The 15,323-nt window shown below is 29.3% G+C and overlaps 1 protein-coding gene across 3 annotated transcripts in view; it reads left to right on the top strand.

Moving 5' to 3' along the window:
- Positions 1 to 14,304, top strand: part of Superdeath (Suppressor of ER stress-induced death) — a 33,942-nt gene extending 19,638 nt beyond the window's left edge. Inside the window, exons 1-15 of one of the 3 annotated variants that reach the window (XM_072892098.1) lie at positions 1,489 to 1,673; positions 5,761 to 6,130; positions 7,142 to 7,440; positions 7,897 to 8,055; positions 8,496 to 8,789; positions 9,437 to 9,620; positions 9,793 to 9,949; positions 10,022 to 10,103; positions 10,255 to 10,438; positions 10,727 to 10,937; positions 11,285 to 11,562; positions 11,667 to 11,866; positions 12,089 to 12,400; positions 12,549 to 12,630; positions 12,839 to 14,304. In XM_072892098.1, coding sequence (XP_072748199.1) covers positions 5,774 to 6,130; positions 7,142 to 7,440; positions 7,897 to 8,055; positions 8,496 to 8,789; positions 9,437 to 9,620; positions 9,793 to 9,949; positions 10,022 to 10,103; positions 10,255 to 10,438; positions 10,727 to 10,937; positions 11,285 to 11,562; positions 11,667 to 11,866; positions 12,089 to 12,400; positions 12,549 to 12,630; positions 12,839 to 12,988 — 2,949 coding nt within the window. In that variant the 5' untranslated portion in view covers positions 1,489 to 1,673; positions 5,761 to 5,773 and the 3' untranslated portion in view covers positions 12,989 to 14,304. Of the gene's footprint in view, positions 1 to 1,488; positions 1,674 to 4,337; positions 4,367 to 5,760; positions 6,131 to 7,141; positions 7,441 to 7,896; positions 8,056 to 8,495; positions 8,790 to 9,436; positions 9,621 to 9,792; positions 9,950 to 10,021; positions 10,104 to 10,254; positions 10,439 to 10,726; positions 10,938 to 11,284; positions 11,563 to 11,666; positions 11,867 to 12,088; positions 12,401 to 12,548; positions 12,631 to 12,838 lie in introns of those variants that run through there. The other 2 variants (XM_072892097.1, XM_072892099.1) reach the window with 2 other exon arrangements.
- Positions 14,305 to 15,323: the final 1,019 nt, after the last annotated feature.

A 15,323-nucleotide genomic window follows, 5' to 3' on the forward strand; every position in this document is an offset into this window, starting at 1 on the left:
TATCTACAAATTATACTCACTAGAGTATCGTAGTTTACACAGCTAAGAGAAAGCATATGCATATTTAGGAGCATAATAAAATTCAAATTTGTAGAAAAAAAATATTTTAATGTTAAAAGTATTTCACTTGAAAAATTTTTTTATTTTCTTAACAATGTGAAGATTCTCTATATAATTGTTATGCATAACACTTTTACGTATTATATATACAAATACACGGACAATTACACATACACCAATTAATGCGTTAACATGGTGTGAAGTACACTGTAGCTTCATAATAAATGGACAATGGGTAGTTAGAAATGCTACATGAAACAAGATTATTTTTTCAAGGAAATCAACATTGCGTTATTATTACTTTCCGGATAACTGGATGATTAATATTAATCGTGCAGATATAAATGCTGCACGCTTTGTTCACTTCATTACATTTAACAAGCTTTAATTTGATCGAGATAATTTTCTATATCTAGATTATTGATATTTTCTAACGTAGTATTTGTAATGAGAACCACCAGGGACGGAAAGTTACCAAAATAGGACCAGAGATATGGGAACTTCTTTGATTTGTGCAAATATTACCTTGTGCGCAATCTGACGAATCTTTTATTTATGGGCGCAAGAAAGATATAAATGCTGCACACTTTGTTTAATTCATTACATTTAATAAGCTTTAATTTGATCGAGATAATTTTCTATATATAGATTATTGATATTTTCTAACGTAAAATCTATTTAATTAAAATAAACAATAATAATGTAACGTTTTGGAAATATGATCATAACAACAACGTATACAATCGTTTATGCATAATTATTTACATAATAAATACACATATTGTATTGTGACGAGTATTTTATTAAAATACGAAAAAATTATATCAACATTAGAAGCATTATTTTTAAGTATTATTTAAGTATTATTTTTATTAAAATCTGGCTTTTTTCGTATGCTGCTTTAATAATAAATGCAAACTTTATGTTTTTGCAAAGTGAAAATAATTTTATCTTTAGCATGTAGACAAATTCCTTTATCGCAATAATTAGCAAAGAGTTTGTGTTTAATGTTTGCGAAATGATTGAATTTGTTAAATTTTGTCAATTTTGACAATTTTTTCCTTTTATTGCAATAGAATTTTAATTTGGAATTTTGCCCTGAAAAGATTTTACGTTACATAAGAAAACTATAAAAAGAATAATGTCTATGAGAAAGATTGATTTTAAATTTGATCGAAAAATTCTCAGAGGGAGATCATTCTATTATAGATTTAAAGCCAAGACGAATTCTTTAATTCGACATATTTGAAAAGTATCGGTATCGCTAAATATCGATTATTATGACGTTTATGAGGACCTCGAAAACCGATCCCACGATGTGTTCGCATAATAATACGGAAGGTGGCACGCAGGTGATCCATCCGGCAGATGGAAAGTATATTATATGTGGAAGCCCGATCGGGGCGGCGACCAGGAAACTCGATTGACCAGGAGAAGGAAGAGACGAAGCTGTTTCGTCGCTTCGATATTCCTTGGCAGTAGCGCGCGAACCATCGAGCAGAGCGGAGTGTGTCTCGCTGTTTGCCGATCGTGATCCTGTTCTTCGACCGGAATTTGATGATACGACGTGTCATGGAATAAAAGTCCAAGCCGCTACGGCAGATATTTATTGTGTGAGTTCACTATTTGGATTTAGGCGAAATTTCAGATCGCGGTATTTAATCGACTTTATTAGCGTATGATTTGAAAAATTGGAAATTTGCTTTCGAGAAAATTTATATTCATTTAATAATTATATTGTATATAGAGAAGTATCACGATATTTATTGTAGTTGGAATTTTACGTATGAATTTGCGATGTTATTACTGTAGCATAAATATAAATGTAAATATTCTTAAGTGAGAGGAAGAGTAATACTTGTATGAGTAACATTTATTTGAAGAAAGATGACAAATTGAGTATATTAATTGATTTATCAATAGCTTTACGATATCATTTATAGTAGAGTTGAAGTGAATATAATTAACGTGTTAAGGTAGGTTGTTTAGATCTTTCAAAGTGTATGATGTAAAAGATTTTAATCAGCGCTTTCTATTCAAATCGATAGAATTTTATTAAAGCATGATTCTCTCATCTGGCAAGAAAGCAAATCCAATAATGTTATAATTCAATAATTTTGCACAAGAAACGGTATGATTTGCCTATATGTTTATCAGTTCTTATGCATTTAAAGAAAAACCGGGAATGTTTAACAATTTCTTTGATTATGTACCTACGAATGTGAGATGGTATTCGTGAAATGTTTTGAGCAACCTTGAATAATGTTGGATTAGTAAGACGAGGAAGAGGAGAATATGTGTAATTGACGAAATGAGACTTTTCCTTACGCAAGAATCTTTTGTAATCTGCGACAATAATAGTCCAAGACTCCAGGAGGATTGCAATCAAGTTTTTTGTCTTAGTAGTATAAACGCGGATATAAATTTTGTCATTAACTATATGAGATGTGTGCGTGATGTTCATGCAACGGCAATACGTCAAAGGAAATTACAATACTATAACAGGCTTCTCAAATATCATATATTATATTTTTTGTAACGCAAAACCTATCCGACTGAGTATTCAGCGGTTGTTTTCAACAAGGAGGTGCAAGTAATTTACTGACAAATAATTTACAGGTGAAAAGTAAACCGACAGGTGGGAAACATGTGGCCAAGTATTTATCTAGACAATTTATGAAAGTGTTTTTTGAATTCGGCATAGCGTTTCTTCATTTACATTCAAACAAACATATTAGGCGATGCATGTATGAGAATGTGCTTCGTTTTACTTATGTAATTAATGATAAATAGATACGAGTATATCTATGTACAATATGTAATATGTTGTATACTATGTATTGTCATACTTCAATTCAGTACATATATATATATATATATATGTATATAAAGGATTTTTCAATAAATTAAATAAATAAGATAACAAAACCTGTGTCATAATACCATAGATCTTGTTATCTTATTTATTTAAATATTTTGTATACATATACATATGCAATTAGAATCAACATGAATCTTATTTACATAAAAACTGATTAATATTTGTTTTGTAGCATGGAAATGTATCTCTTTCCATTATAATTGTTAATATAATATTCTTAACGAGAGTTAAAATATTAGGGCATTTTTATAGGAAATATTTGTCATTTTTATTTCATTTATGCGACACCCATTCGCACAACAGTCATCTTTTATTCAAGTTGCACCATTGTCTCGGTTACGATGCGAAGGTATTGTATGTTGTGTGTGTAAGATTATTTCACGCCGGTGCAAGAACCTTACATCAATTCAGACACGCCACTCGCGTTTCCTTGACACGCTCACTCGAAGCGTTCGGAACCTGAAATTACTTTCAATGATTGGTTGCCTTCACCCGATTTACGAGAGATAAAAAATGTTTACGTACAATGATCTCGTGAAAAGTGTTGCTCTTATTTTGACATGTTTATGGTTATTAATTCAAATATTTCCGCAATTTCAAAATTCAAATGATATAGATCAGCTAGTCAAAATGTTAAATTATTTCAATTATTTATTCTGCTTTTCTAACATATCGATTCTATTTAATTTTTAATATAAGCATATGACTATAATATTTTTTTTTAGCTGTAAAATGAAATAGATTTGAATCTATGTCTGAATCCACTGTCTTGATCTACTGAAAAATTCTACACATACGCACGTATGCGAGCAAATATTGTATATTAATATTAGAAAAATATTGAAGAAATATTTAAATTATTGATTTAAAAAAAATTCTATAGAAATGGATAAAAAAAGAAATGAGCTTTCAAATGAATATATAGAGTGACATTTTTTTTAACGCGACGTTGTTAGGCTGGTTCTACATAGAATCGGAAGTCGTAAGTCGTAAAAAATTAACCAATCATAATTGAATTTAGAAAAGAATAATCAAATATTCTTCTCTAAATTCAACTATGATTGGTCGATTCGCTTACGACTTACGACTTCCGACTCTATGTAGAACCAGTCTTAGGCATATCATTGTAAACAACAATTATACGTTGCGTTATCTTTGCAAATTATTTTGACTAATTTCTTTGTGCTGTTTCATCATATGTTGTGTTATGTATGCTTTCTGTGTGATATTTTAACATAGATAGTAGGTATTAAATATGTATACCAGGATATTTTCACTTTTCGCTCTCTCTTTCTTTTTATGTTTATTTGTCGATAAAAACGGATATAAGTCTGTTCAGATACAAAGCGGTTGAATCTTCCTGTTACTATCACTTTCGCAGATTCGTACATTATCTGCTATTTTGGAATTAATGTCATCAAATATGTACGTGTGACCTTCAATTATTACTGTTTACGATGATATTGCACCGTTATACTCGATATTATAATTTCTACTTTTAGATATGTATATAGAAGTATAAGGGAATTTATTGATTCTGTATATGTACACAGTGTTTTGGAATCCTTGATCTTGACTTTAATGATGAGAAGCCTTGATAGACTTGAGGATATACATATTCTACTTAAAAGTCTCGAAGCGTTTATTTGTTTCGAATTTTTTCTTAGTATTAAACATTATTAATTACGGTACTAAAACAATAAAATGAAATAAAATTTCAGGAAATAATAAGTAAACATTTAAGTAAATAATAATTTTAAAAAAATGAAAAACCGATATTATTTTATTTTTATACCATATAGTTTCTAACTAAAGTTTAAAATAAAAATTTATATTTACAGACTTTTATTAAAAACTACTCTATTACATTATTTTACAATTTTGGAAAGGTAATCTGAAACTTTTGAGTAAATAATTTTTTTTTAAAACGAAACGAAAATTGAGATTTGAGAAATTGGTTTCCAAACTCGACATATTTGCTGAAAATTAAATAAAAACAATAAAAATTAGAAAAAAGTAATTAACAATAAAAATTGTATTACACAAGAGTATATCAATTTAAAAACTTATATTTCTATTTATGAAAATAAATATTCTTTAAAGAAAATTATTTTTCTCTTTTCTTCTTTATCTTTTAAAATAAAAATTTTTTTACAGCGAAATACATTAATGAGATAAGTATCTGCAGAAAACAAATAAAGATCAAGTCAACTAGTAGTGTTTATATTATTTAAATTAACACTTTAAATTTTAAAATAAAGTATTAGTTTTTATTGATCGACAAAACAGCGAATATCTTGATTTACGAAACCTTTTATTCTAACTTTTTTTAACTACATTGTGAGAGAAGCAATAAAAATGGAAATAAAATTTCAAAAATTTGCAAAAACATAGAATAATAATATTATTAAAACATTATTCTATTACTATTATTTAGATTATTTAATTCGCCAAAGGAAAGATTATAGGATAAAAATTTTTGGACTATAAAACTCGATATAGGAACGTGAAATGAATGCATTAACTGCCAGTTTCCGTTAAGCTATAAATGTATGTCCTTGAAATAAAGTACAACATTTAATTGTTGAGAAATAAAGTTTTTCAACTTGAAAATTACTTTTATAGTAGGTATTTTTCCTCTACTATTTGTTTTAAGTCAGCATTTAGATAATAATAAGTATAATAGCGCGATGAGATACTGTGCCCATTAAACAGATGACGTAAATATAAAGAAAAAGAATAATGTTAGACTTTTATGTAAATTACAATAATTAGCATATATTGAAAAAAACTAAAAATTGCGTATATTTTTTTTTCAGGCTCACACATGATATGACTCAGTCTCGCGAGGTTCTGGCGATAATGGATGCGCACACAACCACGTTCGGACGCAAGAGAGGTTGTACAATTTCCCGGTGTGGTGCCTTTTTCTTGGGAGCATTTTTTTTAATTAGTCTGGTCGCCACCGGCTTATTGGTGTATCATTTTGCACCTGGTCTCGAGGAAAAACAAGTCAAGCAATGTGACGACTTTCTCGACAGTTCGCTTTTATCAACCGGGAAGAGTTTTTCGCCAACGCCTGTAAAGAAGAAAATAGATGTTAGATTACCAAAGGCAGTTGTACCCGATTCATACGAATTATGGCTGATACCTTTCATATGGGAGGGTAACTTCACCTTTAACGGCGAGGTAATATTTCTCAATTTTGCTATGTATTTCGTAACAAGTGAAAAGAATTCTAAACGTGCCATAAGAAATCTTTTATTGTTACATAACATAATTGTGCTTTTTTATAGGATTCAATTTATGCACATATTTATATATTTTTGTAGCTCGAATAAAATAAAAATAAATATATAAAAATTAATAAAAATTATGTATATATGCATTATCTATTTTAGTAATATATATATATGTATATGTTTTCTTTTTTATGTATATAAAATTAATATAAAATAATAGCGACAAAATAAGAAAAATGTGAATAATGCTCAAGTCTGATATGTAATTTATTTAAAATTTTTACAGCAATATTTTTTGATTGTAATTTATTTTATCGATGAAGTGATGTTAATATCAATTTTTCATTAACGTATTACCGTATTTAATGAGCAATTGTAAAGTGTTTCGGCTTTCTTAAAAATATTTCTTCTTTTGAGATTTCTTTATGAATTTATTTATAGACAGACAAACCGGTTTAACTGCTACTATAAACGTCAACTTTCTAATGAGAATCGAAAGAACGTAATGTTTTTCTATACATGCTTAATTCTTAATTCTGTAGGTAAACCCTCACAAAAAGAAATGCAAGTAATAGCAATTGACAGCCATTCACTTTTATACATCGAATCTATAGGGAATATAGGTATGGGTATACAGATCACGTGCGTTTCGATCTTAACTTTCCGTCAGGTTTTTTTTTCGTTCTTTTCACTTTCTTCTAAACCATTTGTTCTCAGTTCTCGACAGTTTTTTTCGAATTACAACTGAGAAAGAACATTTAAGTATCTTGGAATCACATAGGATGTTACTTGAAAATCCTAAAATAGTATTAATGAGTTAATTAAAAGTTTAAAGTGTACTTAAAAATGCAGTGTATTCTTCAAGTTTTTGAATAAAGTTGAAAATATACACATCAATGTAGCTTATGAGATAAATTTTATTTATTTTAAAACATAGAAATGTTTTTGATTTATCTAGGTCAAGATTTTGGTGAACGTGACGTTAGATACTAACAATGTCACGCTTCATGCCGTGGACATGAAGATCGATGAGGGCTTTACAAATATCAGGGAGTACTCGGCCAACAACAACAAGACTAAGATAATCAGGATTGTGGAGCAGAGGAACGACACCGACAGGCAATTTCACGTGATTAAAACGTCGGACACGTTGAGCAGAGGCAAACAATACGTGGTGCATCTCAAATTCATTGGCTATCTGAACGATTACCTGGAAGGTTTCTACAGAAGCTCGTACATGGTCGGCAATCAGACGAGGTAAATGGCACCGCGATGGAATTTTTATGATCGATATAAATTTAGTCTTTTTTTTCCTACATTTTATTTAATTAAATGTGAAATTATATCCCGAGGAAATATTTGCCCGTAAAATTAGTTTATTTATTATTGAATTTGAAAACATACATTCTATACAAATTTCAGAAAATTCAGTTAAAAGGCAAGATTATAATATTGTAAGTGAAATGTGTGAGCGTCGGGAAAGATATAAAATTTCAATTACTTTTCTCAAGTTGGCGAAACTTGTCTTGAACTTTCCAATTTTAACGTTATCATAATTGTGTTTATCGTCGCGAAATATTTTCGTTAGAATGTGAAGGGAGAGATTATCCTTTGAATAGCGTCGCGTTGCGGTCGCGTGTTTGGCTTACGTGGGCTCAAACAAGAGCTGCTGTCGGCTGTTTGCCAAAGGTATCTCTGTGTTCTGTATTATAGATGGATTGCCACGACTCAGTTCCAAGCGACGGATGCGCGTCGTGCTTTTCCATGCTTCGACGAGCCAGCTTTGAAAGCCAAGTTCCAGATCAACATAGCGCGTCCCAAAAACATGACATCTATTTCGAATATGCCTCTGAAAGGGGCACCGATGCCAGTGTGAGTAATTGTGTATGTCATACTTTCGTGTTATACACGCAGTACATTAGTGTTTCGTGTAAATTCGATTCAAATCCGTATTTTTCAGTAGAATTTCTATTTGTGTGATCACGTGTATGGATTCTCTTTTTTTTCATTCTAGAGTTTTCTTCAGGGTAAATGTGTTCAGAATATAAAACGTGACGTAATTCGAAATAGTTTATTTGTCGGAGACTATCCGAGATATTTTGACAGAATTTACAAGTTAAAAAATTTTATTTCTATTGATTGAATAAAAAATAGATACAATTAATTAGAGTTAGAATTTATTGTGCAGAATGAGAAATGCATAAAGCAAAGTAAATTAAATTTTTCTTTGAAAAAATTAATATATTTAGAAAAAATGATTTATTTAAGTGAGAGTTTTATAAACGACACTTTTTTGATTATTTAACATTCAGGCCAGGTTTACACACGTATGAATGGGATCATTACGAGCGTTCAGTACCGATGTCTACATATTTGGTCGCCTTCATAGTTTCCGACTTTAATGTACGGAGGGATGGTAACTTTGGAGTTTGGGCGCGTCACGATGCTATTAATCAATCGCAGTATAGCTTGAATATTGGACCGAAAATACTCAAATACTTCGAGGAGTATTTCCAGATCAAGTTTCCTTTGCCAAAGATGGATATGGTTGCGCTACCTGACTTCTCCGCCGGTGCTATGGAAAATTGGGGCTTAATAACTTACAGGTAAGGATATCAGATGCATACTGATGATGTTTATAATTATCGGAAACGCCATATTAGCTTCCTTTTCTCTATTCATTTTGCAGTGAATGAAAGAATATCATTATTTTCATTATCTCATAAACATTATCAAAAAAATTTTGATGTATAAAAATTATCTAGTATAATATATAGTTGTATTTTCTATTTACATTTTATTTAATTATTTTACATCTTCAAAAAGAGGTAAAAACACTTTAGTTTTACGACTTTATTTAGTATTTATTTAGTATATTTATATTTAGATTTGTTAGATATTCGAGACGTAATATATGAATAGCGGATAAGTAAACATTTTTATCATTTTGCTCGACGAATAAAGATTATTTTATGTAGACATGTTTATTATAAATGTATACTTTTTTATAATAAAAAATATATCAAAATTTTCTAAATTACCTATATTTTTGACAGACTAATAAATAATAATTTAACAAGATAAATTATAATTGTGAACAAATTTTTTTCGTGCAGATATTATCGTATATAGTAACGCACAACAGAAAATAGTAAAAAAAAAACAATTTTTATTATATATATGTTATGCTATATTAATATATATATATTTGCAAGAAACGGAAGAGAGTTAATTTGTCATTTTGCCAATTTAGGGAAACAGCTATGTTGTACCAGGAAGGTATATCAACCAGTAGTAATAAGCAGCGGGTAGCCACCGTGGTATCTCACGAACTCGCACATCAGTGGTTTGGGAATTTAGTGACACCGAGTTGGTGGACAGATCTTTGGTTGAACGAAGGTTTTGCTAGTTATGTCGAATACATCGGCATGGATGCGGTAAGAGTTTTTAAACGACGCTAAATTATATATTGCACTGCAATTATAACTCTGTAAAATATCGATTTAAAAGATATTTCCCATGTTCAATATTTCGAACATGTTTAAAAATTGTACGATATTATTATAATGTAAATATAATATAAATTTTGTGTCCTTGAAACATTTTTAGGTAGAACCGTCGTGGAAAGTTCTGGAACAATTCGTCGTCCACGATCTTCAAAATGTGTTTGGCCTGGATGCTTTAGAATCTTCCCATCCTATATCCATCGAAGTAGGCCATCCTGATGAAATCAGTGAAATTTTTGACAGGATTTCTTATGGAAAAGGTACTTGATTTATATGCATTATAATAATTCTAAGAAGAATTAATGTATCAATGTCTATCAAAATTTTTCTAGGTGCTTCCATAATAAGAATGATGGATCATTTTCTTACAACAAATGTCTTTAAGCAAGGTCTAACTAATTATTTGAATGGAAAGTGAGTAAAAATTAATTAATTAATATTTTCATCTTTTATATTTTTTTTCCTATATAAAGTGATTCAAAATATATATAATGAACAATTTCTGTCCCTTTTTCTTTCGTAAATAAAATTTTACATACGGTATTTTTTGCAACTATTTTTATAGAGCTTATCAAAGTGCGGAGCAAAACGATTTGTGGTATGCTTTGACTCAGCAAGCTCACAAAGACAAGGTACTTGAACCAAGCGTAACCGTTAAAGAGATTATGGATACTTGGACCCTGCAAACCGGCTTTCCTGTAGTCACTGTCACGCGAAACTACAAGAACAATAGTGCAACATTGACGCAGGTTTTTACAATTTGAATAATAATGAAACAAAGTACATTAATAAGCAGGCAACAAACACTTTCTAAAGCAATGCGTCTGATTTATATAGTCATTTATTATTTGAAAGAGAAAGATATGTATGCTGTTACAAATATTGTAAATATATAGATTTTGATATTTATAAAGATTATAAATTGTATGAAAAACATGAAAGTACAATATTGCAAAAAATTATTCGATTAATAATCATTTGTAATTTACATTTTAAGCAATTTATTATGTATTAAATGCATCATTTATTTCTCGTAGGAACGCTTCCTACTTCGTAAGAGCATCACGAAGGTTACTACATCTCCGTCGGAACCATTATGGTGGGTACCCATCACTTATACGAGCGAGAAGCAATTAAACTTCAACAACACTCAACCCACGAAATGGATGAAAGCGGAACGCTCGATTATTCTCAACGATTTGGATGTAAACTCAACTCAGTGGATACTTTTCAACGTGCAAGAAACTGGTAATTATATTATGTAGTAGATAAAAAAAAAATTATATTTTTATGTCATAATACAATTTTTTTAATGCATTATTTATCTTCCATTTAAAATTTTTAATAATTTTTAATCTTGATTAATTAAAAGTAATACTCTTATATTGAAACCTAGTTGCCTGAGAAATAACATAAATTTCGAGATAAATTTGACAAGAAAAAAATTGTAAATTTAAATTAAATAAATGTTTTGATTCTTTCTTAAAAGACAATTTTTGAGATATTTTAAAAAGTAACCTTGTCCAAACAAACTTGTCCATTTTTTTGTTCGCTATTATGAAAACATATTACATTGCTATATATTTATATAACAGGATACTACAGAGTAAATTATGACAGAGAAAACTGGCAGATGATAATTAAGCAATTAAACAAGCAAAATTTCAAAGATATCTCGACGATTAATCGAGCACAGTTAATTGATGATGCTCTTAATCTGGCTCGAGCTGGCCAACTCGACTACAGTACCGCTCTCGATGTTACATCTTACTTGGCCCACGAGACCGAGTATTTACCTTGGAAAGCAGCTTTCAATGCCATTAACTACCTCAATGATATGCTTATAAAAATGCAAGGCTACGATAAATTCAGGGTAAATACTTATCAAATAAAAATATTCTAGTGAAAAATATTTGAGTAAAGAATGTGAAATTTATAATTTGTTATGAATTGCATAATTTTTAATATATTCTTCAGTTGTACGTGTTAAAATTATTGGACAACGTGTACAAGCAAGTCGGTTTCACTGACAAGATAGGAGATCCTCAGTTGACAGTTTTCACTCGAATTGATGTTTTAAATTGGGCGTGTAGTTTCGGTCACGAGAGTTGTGTTGGAAACGCCGTTCAACAGTTCAACAATTGGCGTCATACTCCTAATCCGGATGTCAACAATCCGTAAGTGAAAACATCAAGACCAGATTGTCAGTCGAGCCCTTTACGTATCATTCAGCATATTACTATTATCTTTGATGATTGAAGCGAACGAGTTGTGTGATTTCATTCTATCAACCCATACTATTTTAGAAACTTAATTACTTTTAAAGAACAATTAATAGAATCATTTACAATCAATATAGTATTTATATTTTTGTGACAATTAAAAATTTTGTGTTTTAGGATCTCACCGAATTTGAAGGGTGTGGTTTATTGCACGGCTATTCGAATGGGTGGACAAATCGAATGGGATTTCGCTTGGCAGCGATATCGAGCAACTAATGTAGGATCAGAGAAGGATCTACTTCTGCAGGCGTTAGGCTGCACGAGGGAGACATGGCTGTTAAATCGATATTTAGATTGGGCTATCACGGACAATTCAGGAATCAGAAAACAGGATGTCACCCGAATTTTTGGATCGGTCGCTAGTAACGTCATTGGTCAGCCGATCGCGTTTAACTTCTTTAGAAACAAATGGACGCGACTCAGGGAATAGTAAGTTATTTCTATATTCTCTATACATTCTGCGTCTCACTGTCACAAAAAAACTTTTTCAAAATACAAATTTAAAAACACAAATCTTTTCTCTTAAATTGTATTTTATTTGTCAAACGTAAATAACATCATTTTTTATTATTTTCAGTTTTGGAGCGTCACTATTAACTATCAATAACATCGCAAAGTCGTCAACCAGAGGAATAAGTACAAGATATGAACTAAAAGATGTAAATTAAATCAGAATTTAATAAATAAGTAAAATAAAAATATTAACATAATCTTACTCAGAAAATTTAAAAAATTGACGGACAAGAATTTATCGTTTAAATTCACAATTTACAAAGAAATTTCACAGTGCATTTCGAGAAAAAGAAAGTTTATAGATAAGTTTATAGATGTGTATTCTCATTTTCATAATATTATGTTTTTTTCTAGCTCCTAGAATTCGCAACTGAACACATGGGTGAACTCGGTACCGCAACGCGAACCATACAACAAACAGTGGAACAAGGGGAAGCCAATATACGATGGATCGATAGCAATCATGCAATAATCCGCGATTGGTTACAGAGGAACACCGCGTAATGATCGATCTCGAAAAGAAAATCAAATGGCCTTTTATGCGATAATCGCACGCATTGATTTTTTGCCGAATTTTACTGTAGCGTCAAAATGACGCGACGAAAATTCGTCCATATGGAGCAGATTACAGATAAGATAAATAGAGTGAAATTGCGGAACGATCTATCGTTGGATTGTATAACAATATTATGTGTTTTTTTTGTATGTATTTGTAAATATATGGTCAGCATTATTGTATGTAAATGATATTTATAATGAGGTGGCGAAGAGAGTGAAATGGCTCTCCCGCGTGGTGCGTTTACATTCTTGATTAGATCGTTAGACCATGAAGTTTCTATGAGAAGAGTGTGATACCATACATATATTAAGAATCACTTTAAATCTTTACTCACATGATTATACAGATATCACTCTACGCGTAAAGAACTTTACTGTGAAAAATTCAAACGAACAACAGAGAAGATAAACACACACATGTTCAAGTAACAATTAATAAATATTATAAAAAGTAATATAAGACGTAAAAAAATAAGAAAAACTTATTATAAAATTCTTAATTCTAAAAATATATGTGTTTTAGTTAAATGTATTCAGCTGAAATTAATTTATATAATCTTGTCATTGAGGAATGTGCAAAAATAATTGTATATTAGATTAAATTAATAAGATTATTTGTAAAAAAAAAACAATAAATTATTGAGGTGATAATTGACACAAATCTGATCACAGATAAGATATATAATATTTATATATAATTAAATAAATATATATTAATTCGATGTTTATATTGTTATAACAATTTAGTTATTTTAGAACAATCTAGTTTTAAAAAAATTAGAAAAAAATTTATTTGTTCTATTAATGGAGAGAGAGTATAATCGCATTTTCTTATAGCGACCATATTGAAACATCCGATATGATATGAAATTACTAAAATATTTTTAATCGCTCATTATGAAAGACAATAAAAAGATTTATATATGTATGTATATTTGATAAAATATACATATGTTAAAATTGCTTAAGAAATCACGAATATTGTCTATAGCATAATTTAATACTTTATGTACTTAGAATTTCAAAGATTTCTCTATATTCTCAGTACATGAATACATGAATCTAGTTACAGAACTGATTGCTAAACAATTCGTATGCGATAAGATCTTGATTATGTATTAAAGATTCGCAATGTAACTATTTCCTCGTGGTTGTATTTTATAACGATAATAACCGATTTAAAATATGTAATATCGCTTTATTTTCAAAACATTGCACATGCTGTATGGATATAAAATAAAATTCTATCAATTTTTACAAATTTTTTTATGCATTATTTCATTTTTTATTAACATTAGAATATTACATACACGCGCTACAAGCGCGCCCTTTATTATTTAATAAACTTGTATAAAAAACTTCAAATTTATAAAAAAATATCTTCTTAAAATATATGGAATATATTATATGTAATATATGAAAAATGATAATATTAAATTAATGTATTCAAAGAGAGTTTCTTTTAATCAAACTAAAATAAATTATATTTTTTTTTATGAATGTTAAACTTTGTATGCGTTGGCCGAATTATCGAAATAAATTTGAAATGAAAAAGACACAAAAGAAGCTAAATTTATATTACAAAGTGTTGAATATTTTGAGATGATAATAAGTTAATTGTCACATGGTATTTGGCTATTGTTTTTTTCTCGGTATATTATTGTTAAGACATCTGGTCGCTTTGTTGTATTTTGAGATAATAACAAATTAATTGTCACATGGTATTTGACTATTGTTTTTTCTCGGTATATTATTGTTAAGACATCTGGTTGCTTTATTGTCATTCGAGTGGTACGACTCGAGTGAGAAAATAGTAATGCGAGTCATTTTGTATATTGTCCAAGTCATCATATTATGACAGTTGTTCAGCAAAAAAAAGTAATAATAAAAATTAGAAAAGAAGTAACAATAAAAATTTCAAGACTTTTGAGAGGACTTTGAGATTCGAGTATAGATTTAACATGCCTTTTTTTAAGAATGAAAACGGACACATATACATAAAAATTTTGATTTAATGTGTTTAAATCAGCCAGCTTGAAAGAATAATTTTTTAATTATTGTTAATAATATAATTTTGAAAAAATCACAGTGTGATTGTTTATTTTTATAGATGTTTGATATAAAGTAATTTGTATTATTATTTGTGTCATTAGATTCTTTTATAATAATAATAATACACAAATTACTAATATTATTACTTATTGCTAGTTAATATTACTCAGTCAGTATTAACGTTTAATATATTAATAAATAATTGTAAGCATTACTTAGAAGATATATC

Source organism: Anoplolepis gracilipes, chromosome 5 (genome assembly GCF_047496725.1).
Source record: "Anoplolepis gracilipes chromosome 5, ASM4749672v1, whole genome shotgun sequence".
NCBI lineage: Eukaryota > Metazoa > Arthropoda > Insecta > Hymenoptera > Formicidae > Anoplolepis > Anoplolepis gracilipes.